The 26,787-nt window shown below is 40.7% G+C and overlaps 1 protein-coding gene across 2 annotated transcripts in view; it reads right to left on the bottom strand.

Annotated features, from left to right (window-relative positions):
- Window positions 1-26,318, bottom strand: part of TMEM182 (transmembrane protein 182) — a 271,618-nt gene extending 245,300 nt beyond the window's left edge. Inside the window, exons 1-2 of one of the 2 annotated variants that reach the window (XM_044070950.1) lie at window positions 25,807-26,318; window positions 23,349-23,466 (exon numbers count right to left, since the gene is read on the bottom strand). In XM_044070950.1, the coding sequence (XP_043926885.1) occupies window positions 23,349-23,466; window positions 25,807-25,962 (274 nt within the window). In that variant the 5' untranslated portion in view covers window positions 25,963-26,318. Of the gene's footprint in view, window positions 1-23,348; window positions 23,467-23,710; window positions 23,821-25,806 lie in introns of those variants that run through there. The other variant, XM_044070951.1, reaches the window with a different exon arrangement.
- Between the last annotated feature and the right edge of the window lie 469 nt (window positions 26,319-26,787).

Below are 26,787 nucleotides of genomic sequence, written 5' to 3'. Positions count from 1 at the left end.
ATCATCTGTTTTTATTTTTAGGGTGAATGCATTAGAAATTGTGCATCATTTATGCTTATGTCCTGGCCTAATTTAGTAATGAATAACAGTTATTCTCAGTTTTATATCTTAAATACACTGGTTTAAATACATGTACTTGTCTTGACAACTGTTGCTTTAAATATATACTTGCTTTGCTTAGATTGGTGTCATGTGACAAGGAAGCTATTTAAGTGCAAATTTTGAATTGTTCTGGTTTTATCTGAACAAATCTGTATGCTTTTAGATGAAAGCATTTATTATTTGTTTTAATAAACATTTCATCGTACTTGGTTGTGTATTCTCTTGCAAAGTTTCCAGTAGTTTTTTAGTAAATCTCTAATCAATATTAACTTATATGCTCAAGACATGCCCCAGGATTTTAAAAAAATCTGTGTAGGCATAGTGTAGAGCCTACACTGAATGTATTCATGTACACGGCCACAATTCCCCCTTGGCATCGTACCATGCATATTAATGATGGCACACTGTCAACGGAGAGTACAGAGACAGGGATATTGAAGCCACGTAGGGAGAAGTGTAGAGGCTACCCATGGTTGTGGATGCCTGGTCAGATGTTATATACAGTGAGAGACCCTCAGTAATGCTCCCCACTACTGTTGAAATGCTGTGAATTGTTGTAAATGTGTCACATATTTTGTTATAAATTTTTTTCCCTCTCTGTATGTTTGCGCAGCGTGGTGCGAAGCGCAGCAATGCCAAGTTGTGCTCACATATAGATACCTGACACCTGCTACACATGTAAAAATTGAAACCAGATATAATTAATCATGTTTAATTTTTTTATTATTCTTGGTTTTTTATTTATTTATTTTTTTAATTGCTGTTTGTGCGGAGTGAAGCACAGCAGAGCTAAGCGGTGCTTATACATACATAGTCAATACCTGACAGACATCTAAAAATTGAAACCAGATGTAATTAATTATTTAGTTCTAGGTCTTTTTAAGCCTCTTTGCACAGCACAGCACAGTGCTCAGTAACCCTAGCAGACAGACTATTAGTATATGTTTAGGTATACTAGTTTTCATACTATCCAAATAGTTAAATGGGGAGAGTTATGGCCTAATGTGTAAATAGTAGTAAAATCACCACAAACCAAGTAAAAACAGATATTCCATGACAGGTAGCTGAAGTATACCAATGGCTAATGGAAACCTTGAATAAAAACAATACTCAACGCTGGTAGACTGTAAAATCCCTTTAATAAAACCAGCATAAGATAAACTCCTTTATCTTATGCTGGTTTTATTAAAGGGATTTTACAGTCTGCCAGCATTGAGTATTGTTTTTATTCAAGGTTTCCATTGGCCATTGGTATACTGCAGCTACCTGTCATGGAATATCTGTTTTTACTAATGTGTAATAAGCCCTGGATTCATGTCCATGGCAGTCATAACACGTTTGTAAATTAATTTACTGTTTTTGTTTAATTTAATAAAAAATATGTTAAATATGGCACTGCTGCATGGTGCTAAGCACTGCTTAAACATGCGAATAGCTACTACAGTTTGTGTGGTGCTAAGCATCGCTAAAACCACAGTTGCATGTGTTTTCACACTGTTTAGCTCCACTTAGCTGGTTTGTGCACTGCTCAGTAATGCTGCACGTTTTTGAAAGTTGCTCAATGATGTGTAAGGGTGGGAAAGCAGCCTATATTAAGCACAATATGCAGGAATTTTGCACCATTCTTTGGAGTCTAATTAACTGGTGATATGGCAGGTGGAGCTGGTAAAGGTGCACGTTTTCAGGCACAGAGATGGGGTGTTCAGGAGTCCAGGGTCTTTGTTGGGCTCCTAGTAAAGAACCGTGAACCCAGGCTGATGCAGGGCAGTTTCCAGGGCTTGGAATGTAAGGAAGAAGCCCGGGACCAGTTGGCCAGGGAAATCACCGGTGTTATTGGTATCCCCCACACAGGTGAGCAGTGTTGCTACCATTATGACAACCTGAAGAGGAGAAAGAGGGGAACCTTAAAAACCTGGGTCCAAGAAGCCAGAGCTGGAAATGCCCCACAAATATGTAAGTATGTTTTCCACTGTTCTACCTACATGCAAGCTGAATGTCTACAAAACTGGTATGCATAATGGTGTGCTTCTCTCCCAATAGCTGCAGCTGAGAGGGCTCACAATGTAGAGTCCCATGCTGGGCTCCTGGCCAGGTTGCACTGTCAGTGTGGTACGTATGAATTTATTACGCTAACTGTAGTGCAATAAGAAAGAAAGAATAAAGCATTTACTGCAATAAAGTATACACAATAAAAATGTAGTGCAATATATGGGCAAGTAGAACTGTAGTGCAATAAATGGGCAATTAGAGCTATAGTGCAATAAATGAACAATAATAACTATAATGCAATAAACAATAAACAATACCAATAACACTAAGCAAAATGGTGTACAGCAGGATTGTACTGTCACAACCATTGCAGTAGAGCTCTATGCATTGCTTTTCTATGGTAAGGCTGCTGCAGTCAAACACTGTAATAGCTGTAGAATGCAAAACTAATGGCCTGTAAACTGTATTGATTAACTCATAGTATGGTCCAAGGTTGTCTCCAGGCCAATACTGGTCACATAATTTTCTCTGTTCCTCCTACTTCAGGTAATAAAGGTGTATGGGTGAGATAGCCCACACTATGGGCAGATATTTGTGTGGACTTCACAGAATTTTATCAGCAATACCAATGAAGTGCTTACCAGCACTGTTGATTCTTAAATAAATCTGTTGTAATATAAGCAGTACAGCTGTATTCCATGCATGTGTGTTCTACTGTCACTGCAGTCAATTATAACAACAGAATAGCTCTAAAATGCGAAACAAATGTCTTGTAACATGTATTGCTCAAGTCATAATATGGTACAAGGTTGTCTCCAGGCCATTATCAGTCACAATGCTCTCAATTTCTCCCACCTCAGGAACAAAAGTTATATGGGTGAGGCACCCCATGTTATGAGCAGATATTGTGTTTAGATTTCACATACTCTTATCAGCAATACCAATAAAGTGATAATCAGCATTGTTGATTCCTAAATAAATCTGTCTATTTCCAGTACAGCTGTATTCCTTGCATGTTTGTACTAAGTTGCTGCAGTCAATTATTACAGTATTTGTAGATGTCCCCTACAGTCACAGCCATTGGGTTCTATTCCCAAACCTGCCAACTAAGGCATGCCAGCTGTCTAGTTCATGTACTGTACACAAACATGCCTCTCAAGTGTCACAATTTCTAGTAATCTATTTAAAACTGCCTAATCCATCTGTCACAGAATTAACAGAAAAATGATTACCTGGAATGCAATGTGTTACCAAGTCTGCTTACAGAACACCTTGGTAGTTATATAAGTCCAGATTATATGAAGCTGTTCTGTGTATTTGTATACCTGCATTTGTTATTGCTTGGCCCATACTGACCCATGTTAACAGCTTGAGAGGTATGTATGTGCTACATCAGCTATAGGAGAATTGTAGTCACTGTACTCAAAATTGACACTACACACCTGTAGAATATTTATTATCAATGTTTTCATGTATATAATCTGCAATGTCAGTAACGGAATGTTTTTCTCTCCCTCCACCCCATCTTCATTTATTTATTATTATTATTATTATTTAATATTAACATATTTTGTTAAACTAACTATATGTTGGAAAAATATGGTTTACTATTGTTATGTTTTATTATGATTCGATATTAACATATTTTGTTAAACTGTTTTGTTGGCCTTATGCTTTAATTCTTACCGGCATGGTGTTAACATACTGACTGTTATGTTATTTAATGTTGTATTACACATAGTATACATTAAATGTATTTGGATTCATTAAAATGATGTTCCATTCTGTTACTACAAACAATGGCTTGATTACTACTAACCATAACTTATTGCTATACCTCATTTACCACAGCACGTCAAGGTAGGCTGGATTCGCCTGATCCACCTGCCTTGCCTCAACCGGCTGTGGCACTGGGTCCCAGCACGTCTGGGTTCCAGACCAGTGGTGCCCTCTCTGCTGCCCCTGCACTACCTGCAGTATTGGGTAGTACTGTCACATGGGACGGGGCTGCCCCCCCACTAGGAACAATGGTGGAGGGGGAGTTGTCTACTGGGCCGGTCTTGGTGTGCAAGATAGTCTACCGTGGGTTTGACTGCCACCTGCACTGGATTAAGGGCATGTTGGCCAACCTGGTGGGGCAGCCTTGCCCCAGTGCCCAGCCTCTGGCACTCCCACCCCAGGGCAGTGAAGGAGCAGTGCTGACAGTCCCAAGAGTGGATTTGTGAGTCAAACTCCTGCCTTATGGAGGCACATGGACTTGGATTCCACAACACCCTCCTTATCCAAGGTGCTCACCCCCCTCATGTGTCACACACCACCCGTCTGCTATCTTGTCTGTCTTCAAATGCATCCTCACCTACCCAACTTACCTACCCCACTCATACCTATGTCCTTTCCCAAACATTCCACTGTCACCTTAAAAAAAATATTGTCCTATACATAGCTCTCCAATTCGCACACATGTCCATGGGACACACATAATCTGGTCCAATTGGCTTGACAATGCATTTATGTTGTCTTCACTCCTCTCTCTGGGGGTGAAAGTTCAAAGTAATGTACAAATTCTGTCAAAGTGCACAGTTGTTGCTGTACAAGATATGGATAGCGATGGTTCTTTCCTATACCCTTCCTGCACATCGCTACCTGCCTTTTCACTATGTTTTTCCCCCTGCTTGCACCCTATTTCACTACTTTCCTATCTTCCCATTTTCTTTATATTTTTTTAGTTTGGAGCTGCATGACACAGAGCATCATGCAGCTTCACTAAGCTCAGCTAAATAGAGCTATACTGACTATATGTATTTTTAAAATTGTAATACCTGCTTACAAAATAAACACCTGTCCAGTGTTTCGAACCTGAGACCATCACACCTGCAGGCTACTGCATTAAACTGCCATGCCACACAACTCTTACCTAAAGTAAGTGGTTTAAACAAAACATAGTAATTGCCAGTTACAGTCATTAAGCATGTTTCAGTGGAGCTGCACGACGTGCTGCACAAACTTCATTAAAAAGTAATGGAAAAAATGGGAGCGCACCTTGGACTCTGGTGCAATACTATGCCACTAGAAAGCCAAAGACATAATAATGGTTGTAAGTGAGGCCTATGATAGCAGGCAAATGTGCCCTTCATCAGCAACATGTAACTCCTGGAAAGGTTTTGTACTGAGGCGCTAGAGAATAAAATACTTTTGGGGCTAAACCAGTGGTCTTGATTTTCTCATTATTGCTAGTTGTATGAACATGTAAAAAGACACCTGCTAAGGCATTAAAGGCAAAATACATGTTCATCCAGGAACCTGGTGCAGAAATATGTCCATATAAAGCCATGCACATACTGATGGATGTAGAAAATGTATGACACAGCCTGTATGTGTGCACATATATCTTGCAAATACCCCTGCTGAAGCAGTCATTCAGTAGCTCAGCATGTTAAAAGCCTTGCAAACAATACATTTTGCCACACACAGTTCTGGGTTCAAATCCAGTGGTGTTTAGAAGTGAATTTACAGTATTATGATGCCAGCAATTAATGTCTGAGTCATGCACTCTTTATCCACACAATGCATTTCAAATGACATGTCTGCATTTCACTGATGGAAGTCACAGGCGTACAGGTAGGAACACACTTCACATATCCCAAAAGCAAAACTATATGTGCATAAAGTGTCACTTCATGCATTAATATGCATTCACAGAGAATGTAAACTCAGGTACTGCAAATGAGGAGCTCTAATATCAGAGTGTACCACACAATCCTTCCAAAGTCACAGTGCAGATTATCACAGCTGCACAGCTAATATACACATTTGAAGTCCCTGCTTCTAACAAGGCCTGCTGGCATACATGCTGCAAATTACTGTCAGACTGTAACACATGGCCTGGCAGTTGAACAAATGGTGGACATATTCTTATATTTATACCCCATTTTGCTCAAGAACACTCCAAACATATTGCCTAGTACTCTGCTAGTGATACCGTTGCATAACATATTTACCTTAAACACATGCCTTAATTGAAGTGGAAAGGGTAGTGTCACTCTGGCTCTGCCTCTACAACAAGGCTGACACAAATCCCACATTTACTCCTACAGCTTGTTGACCTCTAAAGTGTTCACACTCTCTGCCTATGTTTATTACCTGCAGGAGCAGATGCAGCCTGTAGCGCACACATCTCTACATAAAAGTTTCTGCTACAGACCTATCCTCTGTGACAATGTAGTCTCCTCATCCCAGTAATATCCAGCACAACATATCAGAAAGGGGCACTAATCTGCATGAAGGCCTTATATACTGTACAGTGGCTGCATGTCATTGGCTAATGATAGTGCAAATCAGCTGTGTTGGCTGCAATTAGCATTTTAGACCTACAGATTGGTTAAGAGGCAATCACCTGTTGATGAGAAGCATGTTAAAAAGGCAAGCAGCTGGCTGTGGGGAACCATTCTGTATGAGACTTTCCTAACACAGAACACGCGTTTGTGAAAACTTCACTAACATCACATATCAACAGAGGCGTACTGCACTTCATCAGGTATGTAAACTTTTTTGTGTACAACATGATGCAGATGTGTGAATATACTTATGGGGAATATGGATTAAAGCATTAAGCCTTTCTTAGACCTGTGATAATGACATGTCATTGATCTCCTACTTTCTTACAACTACAGGGGACGTACAATACATCAGGGGTGCATTGTTTATTGTCATTGTGGCACAATGGTTCCTTTGTACTGTCCCTTTATAGTGGTTGTAATAGCACGCTGCTATTTGTTTGGCACTGTTCTTTTGGCATATTATCAGGAGGTTGCCCATATGGGAAACATTACAGTAGACTCCAGTGTTAGGTGCATGATCATACAGCAGTATCTCTCATGGCACACATGGGAATAGCTGACTATTGTTACAATCCCAGTTGTATCCACACACTTAGTATGTTTGCACACTAGAGGATGACATGTGTGAGCAAGCAGTGGATAATGCCTGCCAGTTTGTCCTTGCTGTATCTCTACATAGTGTATTTCCATGTAGGTGATCCTGTAATGTGTTCCCATTTTGTTGTCTTTCAGGAATCATGTAACCTAGACCCAGTGCACCTTTCTCAGATGCAGAGAATGAAATTATACTTGAAGGACTGAAGCAACATCATGACATCCTACTGTCCTGGGGAAGGCAAAACAGGGAACAGCAGGCTGCATTGTGGGCTGACCTTGTCCACAGCAGGACATATGATCAGGTTCAACACCGTGCAATGGACATGCTCAATGCTGCATGAAGAAGAGCTGCAGATGTAGCCAGGGATCATGGAATCACTGGTGGAGGGCCTGCAGTGGAACAACCACTCTCAGCCACTGAGGAATTCCTGGCAAACCTAGGCACACTCAACAACTCCCAGGCATCCATCACACTGTACATTGTGGATGTGGGTGCCACAGTTTCCACAGCAGAGGAGCATAGAGGTAAGCTTACTTTAATCAGTATTGTAATAATCTAGCATTCAATGTGTCATGGTGTACGTACGTTTACGTGGGTATCAGGTCTTTGTTCTTTCAGGGGAGAGGGTTTAACCTCAGTTTTACTCTTCATACTCAGAATGTGACCAATACAACAATTAACACAGTAGTTGCTGTAAATGTGAGATATATGGACATTTTAACGTTTTGTGCTGCAACATGCAGTGGTACCGACATTACCTCTCCCTCAACTTTTCACAGGTCCATCAGGTATTGGCCAAGTGCATGGTCTTGCCCCTAGCAAGCATGACACTGCTTTGTTATAGATGTAAGTTTACTGCAGTGTAATCCCTAGACTGCCATCCCAGGCCTGCTGCCTGCATTTCTGTATTGTTGGCATGACTGCCAACTGCACACATATTTTCTGACTGTACACATGTGAGAGTCATACCTATGTACCTATATACCTATGCCTTGTAGGTGTGACACACTGATAGATGTAATGGTATTATCAGGACACTATAGAGTGTCCTATGTGTCAATTGTGCAAAGCCTACACAAATGTCAACAGAGTACCTCACTGTTGCTGATGAGATTGCAGTGTAATGAGATTTTATTGTCAAGTAACTACAGCTGTTACTGGGAAGAGTACTGTTCTCATGTCTTACTATATGAGATTGGGTTTTCAACAGGTCTGCCATAATGATGACAGTTTATAGAGCCTTACATATATCACAACATAGTACTGCAGAGCATAATAGTGCAGGTATTGCTTTTTTCTTTGCTATCACAGGTGACCGGGTGGTTGGTGTCCATCCCCTACACAAACTGATGCCGGTGTCTCCTCAGACTCTGATTATGATGATGGTGGCCACAGTGAGGCACAGGGAGGAGTTTTGGGGGGGCTGAATCTGTTCCAGAGGTTGATATCCCATGTCTGCCCTCATTGTCATTGCACACAGTCAATATGCCTACACACACCCAGTCCCCAGAGGCCACATATATTGGACAGTCAGAGGGTGGGGACAGTGAATAGAAAAGTGTGGAAACTATAGTTCCAGTGAGTGTAGACACTAGCCATAGCCAGACAGCTGGTGAGGTCCCACACAGGTGGATTGACAGGGGTACTTGTAGGAGGCCTGCTGTCCATCCACCACCTGTTGCAGGTGTCAGATAATGGGTCACTCGGCAAATGTTTTGGGCCATCATGGAGGTACAGGCACATTCTGAACAGAGCACCAGATGTATGCTTAGGGTTTTTGATGCAGTACAGTCTGACATCCATGACTACCTCCACCGCATTGGGGACACACTGGATCGGTTCACTGATGCAGTGGACAGAAGGTGGGCTGAGACAGTGTCTTTCTTGGACCGCACATTGTCTGTGCTGGAACATGGGGTTGGAGTTGAACGTCAGACTTGTGGACATAAGTCAGCAACCCCACCTGCTGAGAGTCCATGTGGCAATGCACAATCATGCTCATGTAGTGGCAGTACATCCAGCACTACAGAAGGGAATGTGCTGTCCACACCACGGCAGGCCATGGATTCATGGTCCTGAGCACTCCTGTGGGAGACACAGACCCAGCAAACAGCAGTCTCTGTCAGGTACTAGCACCACTTCTGACCTTGGGCATGGAGGTGCCAGTGCAACTCCTAACAGAGCCAGTTTCCATGTTGGGCAAGGAGACAGTTAACTGCCAACTCTACCATGTACAGTCCAAAGCTGTCCAACATACAGACATATGCTGCTAGCACTGAGTTTGACTGTGTACACCACACACTCACACACCACTGTCAAATGCAGGTCACCTACAGACACACATGGCACCTTTTCATGGTCTGTCTTATCTGCTTCCCTTCCTAAGTCACACACATTGTGTCAACCATTTGGGTCAGCCTAGGCCTCCGACACCCCCACACAACACCATGTGCAAGTGAAGATACCTGTGCCACATCCCCTGTCATCGTCCCCATTGATGCAGGGAAATGAAGCTATTTGTCTGATGCACAGGGTGACTACATTACTTTAACATGCACTTGTGTAATGCAGTGTTGTTTTGCCATGCCACTTGTATGGTTACTGACAGTGTACTTTCTGTTGTATGATGTTGTAATGGATGTTTAGTTACACAATGACAGGTGTGTCACAGACCTGTTTATGTTTCTGCTCCAGGAGTCTGTTGGGATAACATATAAAGACACAATGGCATTAAGCAGTACAGGATGCCATGTCAGCACAGCAGAAATATGTCTTCAATAAAGTACAGCACTATAAGTGCACTGTGTGAAGATATGTGAAGGCTGCCAGCCTAGCCAGATAGAACTTTTTAGATAATTCTGTCATTTGTAAATATTAATATAAGCCACATACTTGTTCTCTTAAACGGAAGAAAATGGTGTTAAATGTGGAACTGCAAAAATGTAACAACAGTGCACTCTGCTGTAGGAAAGCTGATAAGTCAAGCACTGTGTAATTGCTTGGTCACAAAACCCGGAGCAGAGATGTCTGGATGAAGGAATTCTTGCTTTTGTTTTGGAGATTAGAGTTAATTGCTAGAATTTGCATATATAATTTATTTTATTACTGTAGCTTCCTGACCAGGTGCAAGATCAAAGCAATGTAAATGTAGAGTTTCTGTTAGGCTGGGAACCAGGGAGAAATGACGTAATCTGAAATTAGTCAGTGGTACTGTGTTATCAATTTAAGGACAGAGAGACTCAGAGCTTTTTGCATTTGTCTTGAAAACATCCAACATCACCAGCACTGTGCCTATGCTCTATATGTAAGTTTATTTTAGAACTGTGTTTTCTCTTAGATATCGCTAGGAAATAGGAAGATTATACTACTTAATTTTCTGATTAATGCCGGAACTATTCTAATGTAGATTTTAAGCATTTTCCTGTGATCTCTGTACTCTTGACTAGCACTGTATAGTAAGAAGTATGGCCTTGTGTTTTTATTATTTATTACTAAATATTTTTAAACCTTTCAACTGTGTCTATTTTGTGTAGAGATAATTTACGCTCTAGAGTACATTGCATATATATATATATATATATATATATATATATAGAGAGAGAGAGAGAGTAATACTGTACAAAGCCACTCCAAATAAGCCTTGACTGTTCAATTGCACTTACCATTTGGATAATAATATTGCACAGTATAATTGGACACCCTTTCATAAGGGCCTTTTAGTAGCTGATCAATATTAGTGGGTGGTGGCAGTGATTTCTACCATATAGTCAGGGTAAAAAGGGCACAGGTGGAGAACCTATGCCAGCCTTCCCCAGAGTATCCGTGTGGTTGTATATAACTCTTATCTCAAAGTGTGTGTGTGTCAGCTACTTGGGCAGGGACACAAAGCACTGGTTGGACAGAGAAGGTGCTGGAGGTTTTAGCTTGCCCATTAGGCTGAGATCTGGACCCTATAGCTGTGCCAGTGGGGAGTCTTATTGGGGATCTGGAGAGAAAGGGAGAAACCAGGCCCAGACTGACTGTGATCTCTGTGTGCTCTTAAGGGAAATTGTACTTTACTGTGTGTATTTGTTATCATCCTCTATGTGGACGCCACTCACTGGTGTTAGTGGTGAGGACTGAGGCTCCTTGATTGCTGGGCCAGTGCACGGGCATCACATATTACTTGTTTGGCAGTGGTGGACTATCCGCACCACATATTAATTGGTTGGCAAATACTAATGGGGTTGAAGTGGTGTGGATAGTAAATTCTTGTAGCTTGTGTACAGTGATCATTGAAGGTGTTTTTGTACTCTAAATCAGCCATGCAGTGAATAGAGTTCAGATCACAACTGTTTTATTTCTTTTATTGGGTTAGTTAGTCAGGGAGAGCAGGCAAGCATGTCAGTAGAGGAGTATGGAAAGCTGACAAGGAGCCAATTGGCTGAGATGTGTCAGGCTAGGGGATTGGTGCATGGAAAACTGACTAAGGCAGACATGATTGCAGCTTTGGTCAAAGCTGCATCAGAAAACAGCAACCAGGAGGATGATCAAACTGGCCATGGAGATGTACAACACTCAGAGAATGGACAGCTCAACCTTTCTGCAGAGGGCTTAGAAATCCATCTGGAGCTAAAGAGACTTGAGTTGGACACCAGGTGTTTGGAAACAGAAGCAGCAGAGAGACTTAAATGTCTACAGGCTGAGGAGAATGAGAAACTGCTACACCTGGAAGCTGAGGAGAAGGAAAGGCAGAGGCAGCACGAAAAGGAGATGCTAACTCTTTGCTAGAGTCATGGAGGTAATGGGGAAGGGAGTTTACAGATGGAGCTAATTTTGATAGTTTCATTCATATGTTTGAGAGGGTATGGAAATAGTATGAGGTTGACCAAAGGCTCTGGGTATGGTTAATGACCCCCTTACTCCATGGTAAAGCTGTAACTGTTTTGTCCAAAATGTCTGACATTGACTGTTTTAATTATACTGTTGTTAAGAATTGCTTGTTATAATTGTTTAAGCTAACCTCTGAAACTTATAGGAAAAAGTTTCTTGAGCATATGAAAGTATGTGTGAATATGTTGCTGAACTGAGCACTTATTTTCAAAGGTGGGTGAGTGGATGTCAAGTCACTACTTTTGAAGGGCTGGCAGACCTTTTAGTGAGGAAACAAGCCCTTAGCACTTTGCCTGAGGACATGAGGCTCTGGTTAGCCGATAGACAATGTGCTACTTCAGAGGAGTTGAGGAAGAAGGGAGACCTATACCTAGCAAGCAGGGCATACCTGCACAGAAAAGGGACTGCAAGTACTGCTCATAGGTCAAAAGGAACCCATGTTGGGCAGCCAAGACTGCCCCAACAGAATCTGCCAGTAGCAGGGGAAGCCACTAGTCCAGGTACACATCCAGGACCTAGGTTTGAATGTTTTTAATGCAACCAGTGGGGCCATGTGGCATACAGATGTCCACAGGGTAAAGGTGGGGAACAAAAGGTGAGAGAGACAGTAGGTGGGGAAGATAAAATGCCAATAGTAGGTTGTGGTTGTCTTGAGACAACAGGGGTACCAAACTACCATCCTACAGATGTCCTGATAGGGAAGGATTTTGATGAGGTAGCACTATGTGTTAATGCAGTCACACACAGTCAGGCTTCGAGACAAGGATGTGGGTCTGGTAGCCTGGAGGAGACCCAGACAGACTGAATACTTGCAGCCAGGACTGGTGAGGTGGTTACTTCAGGGAGGAAGCTATGCTGTAGTAGTGACACTGAAGGTGAGCCACAGCTGATTGTGGGTACTGATGTTTCCTTGGACAGAGTGACTGTGAAGGTAGAGGTGAGTAGTAGTACCTAGGCTAACACTGAGGCACCACTGTCAGAGGATGCCAGACTTCCTGTGGAAGGAGAGCTGGGAAGGGTTACAAAGAGAGAGTTGAGACAGGCTCAGCTCTTAGACCCTACACTGCAAGGCCTGAGGCAGGTAGCTAGTGAGGGACCTGATTTTCAAGGGAAGGGTGTATACTGGGTTACTGTATAGAGATTTGACCCCTGAGGGAGGGCTAGAAGGTGAGAGGGTACAGCAGTTGGCAGTGCCTAGAGATTACCATCTGGCACTTCTAGCCATAGCCGATGATATTCCATTTGCAGGTCGTATGGGCATAAAACATACAAAGAGATGTATTATGCAGAACTTCTATTGGCCTGGAATTTCCAGAGATGTAACGGTACTGCAGGACCTGTGAGCAGTGCCAAAAGGTAGGCAAGGCAGGAGACAAGGTGAAAGCTCCTTTAATGCCTTTGTCTGTGATTGAGGAGCCATTTCAGAGGGTAGCTATGGATATTGTGAGGCCTCTGAGTATCCCAAGTTCCACAGGGAACATGTATAGCCTAGTGGCAGTAGATTATGCTACAAGATACCCTGAGGCAGTGGCTTTGTCCTCCATTGAGGCAGAAAAGGTGGCAAATGCTTTGTTAGAGATTTTCAGCAGAGTAGGTTTCCTAAAAGAAATACTGACTGACAGAGGTGCCAATTTCATGTCAGACCTGCTGGCTTGTCTGTGGAAGTACTGTGAGGGAAGCACCTGAAGACCACCCCCTACCATCCCAAGACTAATGGTCTTGTTGAGAGGTTAAACTCTACAATCAAGTCCATGCTATGGGCATTTGCAGATCAGTTTAAAAGGGAATGGGACAAATCTTTGCCCCATCTGTTGTTTGCTTACAGTGAGGTTCCCCAGGAATCCACATGTTTTTCACCCTTTGAGTTGTTGTATGGGCATAGGGTGAGGGGACCTCTAGATTTAATTAGAGATGAGTGGGAATGTGAGTGTGAATCTTACAAGGAGTCTGTTGTGTCATATGCCCTAAACCTCAGGACAAGGCTCAGGGAACTCATGGGCTTGGCCTAGGAGAACCTGGCAGAAGCCCAACAACAGAAAAAGGTATGGTATGACAGGAATGCTTGAGCTAGAAATTATGCTGTAGGGCAGCAGGTAATGGTTCTCATTCCTGTCAGACACAAAAAGCTGCAAACAGATAGGGAGGGACCCTGCAATGTGGTAAAGAAGGTAAGTGATGTTAACTACATGGTAGAACTGCTAGCAGGAGGCAGGAGCACAAATTGTACCATGTTAACATGACAAAACCTTACCATGACAGGGAGGCCCTTGTGCTGAGTATTTGCAGTAGGTTGCAGGAGGAGTCTGAAGGAGATCTGGTGACTGATCTCCTCAGTGAGGCTTGGACTGACACCTCAGTGGAAGGGGTGGCAATGTCCCAGCAGCTATCTCCTACCTAGGTTTGAGAAATCTGAGCAGTGTTACAGGAGTTTGGAGACATGTTAACTGGGAAACCAAGGTTCACCCACCTGGTGCAGCACCAGGTGGATACATGACCCCAAAAGCCTATTAGGCAGGCCCCTTATATGGTGCCTGAGAGAGAGAAAAAACAGACTCTGAGGGAGGAGATACATGAGATGTTGGAACTTGGGCCGATAGCCTAGTACCTACCTATGAACCAGGTTTTTGGTAAAAATGTAGGCGTCTAGTTTCAAAAATGTTCTTTAAATTCTTTCCCTTTTTGTACACAATAGTTGGTTGTGAGCCTATCACAGATGTGATGTTCTTTTCATGTTTAAGAATGGACCAATTTTTCATTAAGATCTCCTTTAAAATTAAACTCTCATCAGTAAAAACAGTAATAAATGAGGTTTTAAAATCCCTACTTTCTTCCACTATGTTAGTTTCATGAATGTTAGATGAAGGTGAAATAGGTTCACAGGTTCTTAGGTTCATAGGTAGGTACTAGGCTATCGACTCAAGGGCCTACATAAGCCTAGTCAACAAGGTTCCCTGGCTTACACCACCCAAGAAAGTTATTTTCCTGTGCCACTGTCGAGCAGAGACGCAGAAGTGATCCCCGGGGTGTATTTCCTATTTCCCATCCACTCATCAAGATTTTTCTTGAAGAGTGCTAATGAAGAACTTTGCTTGACATAGATGGGTAGCCTGTTCCAGAGTATGGGAAGTCTCTGGGATAGGAATCTATCCCTTCAGCATGTCCTGTTTATTGTGGTGACAAGGTTTAGGTCCCTAGAGCTTGTAGCTCGGAGGGATTTGGATTTCTTTAGGTGTAGCATGTCCAACAGCTCTGGGTTTGACACAGCTTTATATGTTAGGCAGAGATCACCTCAGAGTAGGCGATATGCTATGGAGTAAAGCGGGGGTTTTTTGAGACGGTCAGTGTAGGGCATTTGCTTGAGTCCAGTAATCCTCTTTGTGAGGTACTTCTGTGGCCTTTCCAGCTGCTGCAGATGTCTTGTAAGGTACATTCCAAAAGGGGCGTTGTACTCTATAATGGGTGTAATGAGTGTCGAGTAGAGGGGAATGATGACCTCTTTTTTCCTGGATGAGAACCCTTTTATGATGAGGTGTGCCATGTAGAAGGACTTCCTGACTACTGTGGCAATGTGACTATCAAAGGAGAGACTACTGTCCACCTGGATCCCAAGGTCTCTTATCACACATTCGGTGTTAAGTAGATTGCTGCGTATGTGCTAGTTCACGGATACAGAGTTTTTACCAAAGGGGATGACATTGCACTTTTTGGCAATGAGCTTGAGGCCATGGCTCTGACACCAGGCATCTGTCTCAGAGAGGCCCTTCTGTAGGATGTTCACATCATTTGGGGACTTGACTATGGCTCCTAGTTTACAGTCATCTGCAAACTTTGTTAGCCAGAGGCCTTCTGTGTTAGCCTGTACTTCAGAGAAGTAGATACCAAACAGGAGTGGTCCCAGGACGGAACCCTGTGGTACTCCACTTGTCACTGATTTGAGGTCAGATTTGGAGTCTGCAACTTTTACAGTGTGGGTTCTGTCAGTGAGCCAGTTGGCAACCCATCTTGTGACGCAGGGATTTATGCCTAGTTTATTGCGTTTAGCTATAATTCCAGAATGGGGGATGGTGTTGAAAGCCTTGGCGAGGTCAAGATAAGCTGTGTGAACCACCTTACCCTCATCTACGGCTTTGGTGACTGCCTCAAAGAAGTCGATCAGGTTCAGGAGGCATGATCTGCCTTTCACAAACCCGAACTGGGTGGGATCCAAAGTTTGGAGGTTACCAATGTCTTTGTTTGTGAGTTCCATGATGATACGTTCCATGGCCTTGAAGACCAGGCTCGTCAGGCTAATAGGTCTATAGTTCACAGGATCAGTGGTGGCTCCCCCTTTGTGGAGTGGGATAACTGTTGCTGTGCACCATTCAGTGGGCACAAAGCCTGACGCAAGGCTATTATTGAACATGGTGCTTAAGTGAGGAGCCAGTTCATTCTGAAGTTCGTGTAAAACGCAGCCTGGGATGTTGTCCGGTCCCATGGATGCTGTGTTTTTGGCTTTAGAGAGTGCAGCTTTCACCTGCATAGTTGTGATTACAGGGACTCTGCATTCTTCCTGTATAGATATGGGCCCTTTAGGGGGTGAGGGGGGGGGGTAAGGTTAGCACTGAACCTATCTGCCAGGATGTTGGCAATATCAGTTGGTTCTGTAATTTTCATGCCTTTGTGCTGTAACTCAGAGCAGATCTGGGTGCTGCCATTGAGATTCTTGACATAGCTATAGAATGCTTTGTGGTTGTCCTTGGAATCAGTGGCGGTTTTATTTTCGTAGCTAGCTTTGGAGGATCTTATAAGGGATCTCAGCTTCTTACTGAGGCTGACCAGGGAGCTCCTCCACTCATGGGAGTTTACTCTCTTTTGCAACAGTTTCTTCCTTCTGTTGTACAGTTTGTTTATGGCAGGGGACCACCAGATTGGCTTCCTTTTTTTGGAGGATAGCGTCTTGGTTCTGTTTGGGATAGCACGATCCATGCACTCATGTAAGTGCTTATAGAGTGCATTTGTGTAGGATTCAGCAGTTGTAACTGTATTGTCCATCTGCATGGGTGTCATGAAGTTCACTACTTCTGTCTTAAGAAGCATGAAGTTGGCTTTGGATGTACTATCACCAGAGAGTAATGGGAGGTAGAAGCCTCTCTTCCTTTTATTAACAACCTCAATCATAATGTTAATAATAAATTTAAGAGGGTAACCTCTTTTTAGAAACATTTCTTTCAGCATGTCGCATTCACTCAAAAATTCATCCATTAAAGACACCATGCGTGCTGCACTCATGAACTGGCCTTTAACAATAGCCTTCTTTTGTTTTGTAGGGTGGGTGCTAGAATAATGTAGTAGAGAGTTGGAGTAGGTATTTTTTCTAAACATCTTTGAAACTAACTTCTTATCCTGATAGTCCTTGAGTAAAAGGATGCCAAGGAAAGAAATCATATTAAAATCACTGGTGTGTGTAAACTTTAAGAAATTAGTGGTGTTTCCAATATATGCAATAAAATCATTAACAAGTTTGTTAGGTCCATCCCATAAAATAAATATGTCATCCAAAAACCTGGTATAGAACTTAATATATCCAAAATGCCTTGAGGGGAACAATATTTTTTCTCCCATTGTTTCACCACAATGTTGACATAAAGCCCACCACATGCTGATCCCATGGTGACTCCCTCTTTTTGTAAAAATATTTCCTTATTAAAAAGTATAAAATAGTTTTTAAGAACCATTTCCATCAAGTGTACATAAACCAGAACATCAAAGTGTGCTATACCTTTCTCATAAAGATATTATGTAAACCAGTCTAACCCTGTATCATGGGGTATTACTGAATATAAATCGTTGATGTCAATGGTTATTAACATACAGGTGTCTTTAAAAGGTATTTTATCAATTGTTTCTAAAAAGCAACATGAGTCCTTACAAATGTGTGTTTCATTCAGTACATATTCTTTTAACTTGTCCAAATATTTTGCCAAAGGGTGAGTGATAGAACCTTTAGAATCAATTATGGGCCACATAGGTAGTTGTGTGAGATCCTTGAGTAATTTTGGTAGTCCAAGCATTACAGATAGTCTGGGATAGGGAACTGATAGATAATTAAGCATATCAGTAGTAATTGATCCTTCGGTGAAAAGATCTTGTAGTTCATTTCTTAGTTTCTTATATGAAACATTTAACTCATTTAGAGAAGCTTTTGTGTATGCTTTTCCTTCTAAGATAAATAACATATCATCATTATAATCATCATATTTCATTAAAACTACCCTCCCCCCTTTGTTTGGTTTCATAATTCTAGTTGTGTGCACGAAAACCTTTATTTCATCAATTAACCTTTTTTCACTTACATTAATATTCCAATTTGAGAATTTGGAATTATGTATGTCAAGTTCACAAATGTTCTCAAATAGTTGAACCACAGGGTGGACTGGAGAATTATAAGTGCTAGATATAGCCAAAGGATTAATGAAAGAAGCAGAAAAGGAATTATTAAAAAGAATTTTCAAATTTAATTTACGTGAGTATATTCTTAGATCCATTAAAGTACTGGCAATATCCAGAGATTGCGAGGGCACAAAGGTAAACCCTTTGGCAAACAGGTCGCAATGTTCTGGCATAATTTCACTGCTGGAAAAATTATAAACATTAAAATCACCTAAGGTGTTAGTGACGATGTAACAGGGTGGGAGTGGATGATCCAAAATTTGCATCCAACAACATATTGGAAATGTCAGGTTTAAGTACAATTAACTCCTGTTGTTCCAGTTCTGGAACCCCCCCCTCGTTCATTATACCTCCCCTGTTCCATTGGTTGTGGGTGTTCCTGGAGCCATCTCCCAGTTGTTGTTCATAGGTGGGCCCTTGTTTTTTAGACGCTCTAAGCATCTTAGAGGTGGAAATTCCTGTGGGTCTAAAAAAACCTACCCAGAATTGCTGGGAGTTGTATCATTACTATTATTTATGTTGGTATTGTTAACAGAATAAGAATTGTTAAATTTGTTACCCCATTCTTGTGATGGCAGAGGTCTGGGGTATGCCGTACCTTTGCCATAATCATTTCTGTCTCTAGTCAGTTTTTTCACCTTTCTAGCTTTTTATAGAATCAACAAGTTGGTCAATACTCTTGTATATTCGCAAGTGCTCGAATTTAAACTTGTCATAATGTAAATGCCCACAAATAATTTTATCCAAGTCAGAAACAGAAAAAATCAAGTCATTAATTAACAAATCATTATGTTTAACTATTAATTGCATATATTCTATCCCATGTTTGTCAAACATAGCCACTAGCTCTTTAAACAATTCAGAATTATGTTGCAAGCCACTAGGATAGTGCCACATTCTTAAACCTTTGGGCACTATATTTTCAAGTTGCAAACACTTAATTTTAGATCATTTATAATCAAAAGCTTCAAACAAAGTTGGCAAATCACTGTTATCATTAATTGTTGAAAGTCCTTCAGTCTCACAAAGGGAAATACTCTCTGTGAACCAGTCCTGTAAAGCAGGCACGGTACCTGCCCTCAAAGCCGTCTCTCCTGTGTGTTCCGCTTTTTGTGTACATTGTCCAAAAGGGGTCTATATTAGATTCTCAAAAGCCAACAATGTCGAATCTGACATTGTCGACATGAGAATAGCAAATGCTGAGAATCTCGAATGCATAAACGGAAATATCCGTAAGGGGAGATTTCCATTTACTGCAATGTAGTGCAATCTCAGAGTTGGTATATTTAAGTAGCGGGGGTATGGGGGGGTGCAGGGGGGCTTGCCATTAGGGTTCTTTTTTTGAGGTGTCTTTTTATAAGGTTGATGTTTGAAGACATCGACCATATGGTGTCTACCATATGGTGTTCGATGTTTTCAACTGTCGATCTTATAATATAGACCCCATCCAAAAGGTATGGATGAAGAAAGACTGCGAAATCCATTGATACGTGAAGGAAAACCATTAGATACATGCCGATGTTCATTATTTTCCAAGTTACAGTCACTCAAAGCAGACCGCAAGCTGGTAGAAGCTGTTTCAGTTCCACTAGAAGCAGGAAAATGCAGTCTGATGTCAGAAGGGGGTGTGTCAAGTACAGCGTTCACTTTATGTGATAGAGATTGGACTACAGAACTTAAAGTAAGCACAGTTTGCTTCAAAGCCTTAATATCCGAGTTCTGTGTACTGAGTGGGGCCGATGAATCCCTGCTATCTTCACTGCCTATGGCAAACTGATAGAAAAGTCAAACAGAAGCACAAACCAGTCCAAAAAACAAATGTAGCCCAAGTGAAGCAGCTGGATTGGACCCACTTGCCAAAAATGGATGACTCAGATGTATAAATCACAAAACCACTTTATTCGAACCAGTACATATATCCAGGAACAAAATAGATGGGCACTTTTGTCTAGATAATCTAGACTTCATCAGACAGTAAGTAAAACATAGATACTTCCTTTTATACAAACCATCCAGGAAGTGACATCGTTTTAAGTTAATTAGGGCAGATAAATGACCTTTCATTAAATATTCATAAAATGAATAAAATAGAATAAAATGAAATCCTGACTATAACAACAAACTACAAGACACAACCCCCCCCCCCCACAGCAGTATAAATACAAGTTAAATACTTTAAATATAAAATGTGAAATTACAAATTTGTAAAAAGACTGATGGTATGTAATAAATAGAATAAATAACATTTAAAACTGTGTAAAATAATGAACATATCTGTATGTGTGATACAGTATATTAAACAGTAGTTGTTGGGGAGGTCATATTACCTCTCCAATGCCTTTAGTTTCAGTAGGGAGCTGATGGAAATATATTTGTTTAAGCCTGGCCAGTTCCCTGCATTCAAATGTAACTGCCAATATAATTCTCTTTTTTTCCAACAATAGTGACCATGCCCCTCCTCTAACATCAGTGTTGATACTGTCTATAATAAAGAATAAAAACTGATGATTATTGTTCTCCATTATGTGCTTACTTAATGCATTGGTGTCTTTTGTATTTTTAATATCATACAAATGTTTGTAGATGCAGTTCTTCAACTTCCGGTCAGTTTTGCCAACATAGAAACAAGATCAGACAGTGCACATAGCACAATACACTATTTTCTCAGAATAATAGTTATATTTCTGCTTGATCTTGATTTCCACGTTATTGACACAACATATGTTACCTTCTTTTACAAAGTTACAGTAGTTGCATCTACCACATTTGTTCATAAAAACAGGTTTTGGTAAAAATGTAGGCTTCTAGTTTCAAAAATGTTCTTTAAGAAGAACTGCATCTACAAACATTTATATGATATAAGATATTAAAAAATACAAAAGACACTAATGCATTAAGTAAGCACATAATGGAAAACAATAATCATAAAGTTTTATTTTTCATTATAGACAGTATCAACACTGATGTTAGAGGAGGGGCATGGTCACTATTGTTGGAAAAAAAAAGAATTATATTTGCAGCTACGTATGAATGCAGGGAACTGGCCAGGCTTAATCGAATATATTTCCATCAGCTCCTTACTGAAACTAAAGGCATTGGAGAGGTAATATGACCTCCCCAACAACTACTATTTAATATACTATGTCACACATACAGATCATATTCATTATTTTACACAGTTTTAAATGTTATTTATTCTATTTATTACATACCATCAGTTTTTTTTACACATTTGTAATTTCACATTTTATATCTAAAGTATTTAGTTTGTATTTGCTGTGGGGGTTTTGTGTCTTGTAGTTTGTTGTTATAGTCAGGATTTAATTTTATTCTATTTTATTCATTTTATGAATATTTAATGAAAGGTCATTTATCTGCCCTAATTAACTTAAAATTATGTCGCTTCCTGGATGGTTTGTATAAAAGGAAGTATCTATGTTTTACTTGCTGTCTAATGAAGTAGTCTAGCGAGTAGGTCCAATCCAGCTGCTTCACTTGGGCTACTTTTGTTTTTTAAACTAAAAGTATGGTCCTTATGACTCGCAATTGCTAACAGTGTCCCTGTTTCTTTCGTTTCAAAGAAGCAGCCTGCCAAGTATCCTATAGAATTTCAACCAACATTCCCAAACTGTGGAACAGTAGCAGACAAGCACATGTCTGTACTTTCATCTTCTTTTTCTAAATATCACTCCTGGTTTCTGTAAACTTTTTTCTTGGTCTTTATGAAATATGGGATTATACTTTAACAATGCTGCAACTGTCACAAAAAATGCAATTCTGTTTTAATGTAATGAAACATAAGTTACTGAAGCATATTTCAAAGACTGAAATATTTCCTAAAACTATTTTCATTGAGCGGTATTTTTCCTAATTGGATTCTACCAGCAGTATGACATGTTTGGAGCAGTCTTCCCAAACATGAGAGGAGGCAGATGTTGCTGTGTGGCTTATTTTATTATTGTCAGTTTTAAGCTGTGACATATCTGATTACAGGGCTGATACTTCTTCTAATGCCTTAGTATTTTTCATTTGGGTAAGGCTCCCCTGTGCCATGTTTACCCACTTTATTTATTGTAACATTGAAGACTGTTCAACTGCAAATGTATAGCAAGCTCTGTATTAACAGTAACAGCACTCATTATAATCCTTTCTGTTTTGTAACACTTATTCATTAATTCATTCACAAGTTATTCACTTAATCCAGTTTAGGGTGACACCCAGCACCCATTAGACATAAAGCAAGAAAGCTATTCTTGGATGTGGCATCAGCAAAAATCCCAATCTTTATGACAGAAAAGATAAACATTTCAAGGAAAATTCAAGAACAATCTTGAAATTAGATATTGTTTATTACAGAACATCTGAAAAAAAAAACATACACAAAGAACAATGAGGAAGATAAGATGCTTGGACTTGCCATATGTAATACCACTCAAATTTAAAGAAACTTTCTAGGACTTGCTATCATACTCCTGTACTGGGAAATACCCTCAGCATTCTATCCACAGACTCTCATACCATGTTCTGCCAAGCTACTGTGAAATTCACTTAAAATAATGTACATCTGTCAATGTGGCAGAAAGGGATGGAGCTCTTAAAGTGACCATTCACCTCTCTTAGGAGGCATACCTAGAGCCGCATGAAGTTGGTGTGATTTCTATGCTAGAGACTATGGAAAGCACATCTTATTCTTCCCAGGAGGCACAGCCACTTGAAGGTAATTCTCATTATGGATGTGAGGAGATGGCCACCGTGGTCATCCCACTGCATGGCTTCCCACCCTGCTCTTGGCCAAGTGCATAATACAAGGGGTGAGAGTTAGCAAGTAAAAATGTTGAACCACACCAACAGCTTCCTGAATGGTGGTCTCTCCTGGGCAAATCTCACACTGCTGAGGGGGAATGAATGGGTCCATCAGTTGGGAAGGGGCTTATGATTGGCAGGTGATGGGCCAAAGACCTAGCAAAAATAAATAAATAAAAACATACATACATAATAAATAAATAAAATTGTGCACATACCAAACCAAAATTTCCACATGCTGTCATCTGTCTTTGTTTCATTAAACCAGCATCTCCAAAAGAACCCTTCATGATGAAAAGTGACTGCAGACTGTTGTGACGTATCTGTATCTTCACTCTACAGAAATATAAAAATATGTAATGTTAACAACTGTATTAAATCAAAATTTGAAGTGCAACAATTCAGTTCACTTCTTAATATATTTGTTCAAACAATAACAGACTGTTAAAAAAGCCGATCCTTTGAAGTTGTTCAAATACTCAGATCATAATGTTACGAAGATACTGACGTACAGCTGTCCCTGTAACCATTTAGTGTCCTTACATTGCCTTTTTTGTAGTTTAATGTATATGCTTCCTACTTTTAATTGTTTTCTCCAATACAGCCAGGCCATCTTTACTTGTTACCAGTTTTCAGAAATAGTTGTGAAAGCCTTCTCAACTAATTTAGCCAATGCATCATGAGTAGCAGAATCTGACTTATGTCTTTCGGCTTTTCCCGGTTAGGGGACGCCACAGCAAAACTCCGGTCCGCTAATGTTTGTCAGTAGATTTTCATGTGCTGGCCTGCCGGGCCTAACGCACAGCCTATTCACGCACGTCGCCACACAGAAGACACTCAATCTGAGAATCGAACGGACAACGTCTAACTGTGAGGTGACAACGCTACCGCAGCACCACCACCGCAGTATGAATATCAGGATCTGAACATTCTGCAAATTTAAACTTATTTGCAGTTTCACTGCCAATTTAATGTCCTAATTACACACCAATCTCTACAGGAACAGCTTTATCTCAGAATGGACCACCTTGAATTTATTTACTTTAATTTTGAATGTATTTACTTTTAAGTGTTCCCTGGTTAGAGTTAGCTCGCAGGTAGCAAACAGCATTAGGCCTATTATTTATAAAACTTGTATTTTTAACTGACTCATGTTTTTTAATAAAGCTAGTATTTCAGTTCATATTAAATTGTGAGTTACGAATGGCTTGGCTATTGGCTTGTTTTTCCTAATTCCCGTTTTCAAACTGTAGGACTTTGAGCGCAGCTCCATGGCGTCCCATGAAATGGCAACCCGAACCAACAAAAATAAAAATGAAATAGTGAACCCATTTTTATTTAGACACTGGCAATACGATTCGCTAAATAAACGTAAACATGTATAACTAAAAGAGGAGATCTTCTTAGCTGAAAGTCTTTACTCCAATTAGCTGTCAAAGCTCGTCCGTACATTTGCTGTACCGTACCGTACCCACTGAAGCAGGTTCACCGTCATGCTTCTTCTTATCCCGAGGTTGAGGGGTGTAAATTAAAGGTTAGGTATAGAGTACAGAATGGAAAGATTTTTGATTTCACAAACAACACAAATATTGATCGGACTGTAGATATCCCCAGTTTACAAATATTCACAATTAGGGTTACCACCTGTCCCACTTTGCGAAGGACAGTCCCTCTTTGGACAGATGTGTCCTGCAAAAAAAATTGTAAAAATGGCAAATGTCATGAGATTTTAGGACAAATTTATTTCCTATAGTTTATGTAATAATTGCATAAAACAGTTGTTCTGTATCTGAACCACCTAAATGTTATAAGAAACAGAATGAACAACTAAAACATTACAAGAATAAGCTTTTATCTAGGCAAAAAAGTGAAGTTCTGTTCTTCGTACTGGCCGGGTGTATGTGTCGGCCTGCAAAAATCTGACGTATGTCCCACTTTTGGTCATTTGAAAAGGTGGCAACCCTATTCACAATAAGATTTTACCCTTAAAACAATTTACCCTCTGCACACGACAAAAACGAAAGAAGTTACGGTATACCTCTCCAGTGTACAGATTTTCGCAGAATGTCCGAATTACGTCTTATATTTTTGGTCTGTTTCTCATAAAATTGTGTTGTTTTTTTTTTTTTTTGACAAGTCATTGGCTAATCATTGAGGACTGAAGTCAAAAAGTAATGGCAGACATTTGAGTTATACACCTCACATCCTTCAGAAAATTCATACTAATGCAAAACATGCCAATTTATCAACTTTCTAAGTTTGTAAGAGCAATATTTAAAAAGTGCCCCTATTTTTGCCCCACCTCCCTATTTATGGCTTTATCCAGATTTCTTGCTCTTCGAGGTTGAGAGGCATGATTGGTGTAGTGCAGTTGGTGTCATATGTAGCCACATCTAACAGTTAGTTGCTGCGACTGTTGTTATCTTATAGACACAAGTGCGGGGTTTGATTCTCACATGAGATACCACTCTAGGCTTGAAATGGCCAAAAGTACGTTTAGCCTCCTATGAACTGAACTATACGCGTCACACTTAAGCAGTAGTACTCACACACTTAGGTTACTCACTGCTTCTTAGAACATCGCTATCTTACACCAGTTGGAAACTTACAGTTATTATTATTATGTGATGCTGTAATTAATAATTGGAGATTAAGAAAAGATCAAAAAAAACAAACCCCGAGTTGGGCTTCTCCGCTTTTTGAGACAGCTGCACTCCCGGCACATTTTTCTGTAGCAAGTAACCAGTAATCCGTTCCAAAGGCCAACAGAAAAATCAAAACGCCAAGGGCACCAAAGAAGCCAGCAAAGAATATTGCAACGCTCAGCTTCATATTGTCTCCGAAAGTTGACAGCTTTCGATCTAAAAGTGTCCTGTTACCTGGCAAAAGTAAACTTAGCTGGGATACAGTCCTGCAGAGTTTGGCTTATTCCACTAATATTTGGAGTTCTTCGTCTATTCACAGCCTCCAATTCACACCAGACATGTCAGGTTGTTGCTGCCAGCTGGAGTTGGGGACAGTGGATCTATTTCAGGACAGTGACTGACTGATGCTGCTCGAAATAACCGACCTTCCACTGATTATTTAGACAGAGCCCTAATAAGCGCTATGTCATTCCTAAACAAAACTCGGGACTGCAAAAGCACCTTCAAGGAGGTGGTAGGGAGTGAGGGCTTGGGTATGGAGTCACATACCTCGCTTAGAGACGAGAGGCAGGGAAAGCCTTTCAGTAATATGGTAACAGGCTGGGCCCCCGCCCACGGCACTTTCCATCAGTCATTCTGTAACTTAAAACCATGTCAACTGCAAGGGGCTTTCAGCCGTGCAGCTGGGCTGGGGCTGTTTTCCGTGAGATATGAGTTACCAAAAGAGACAACTGGCTACACAGCCTAAGTGTTAAAACAACAATTCAGCAAAATACTCAGTCTTAATTTCTCTTCTCCGCCCACTGTACAGCAACACAATTTTAGCATCGGTTACCTGAAAAAAGTGTGCGCATTTTATTGGGTGGTGGGATCGGATAAAATGACAATATAAATTTAAGAACAAAAAATGGAGACAAGTCTTTGTGGGGTGTGTTTGTGCTGGGGGGTATGTTTATTGGCACACAGCTGTAGAATTCAGGCGTCGTAACAAGTAAAATCCTGATTTTTTCCC

This window comes from Protopterus annectens, chromosome 5.part0 (genome assembly GCF_019279795.1).
Source record: "Protopterus annectens isolate FY-2018-M chromosome 5.part0, PAN1.0, whole genome shotgun sequence".
Taxonomy (NCBI): Eukaryota; Metazoa; Chordata; order Ceratodontiformes; family Protopteridae; genus Protopterus; species Protopterus annectens.
Note: the sequence above shows the minus strand (reverse complement) of the source record. Positions and strands in the feature narration are given on the sequence as shown.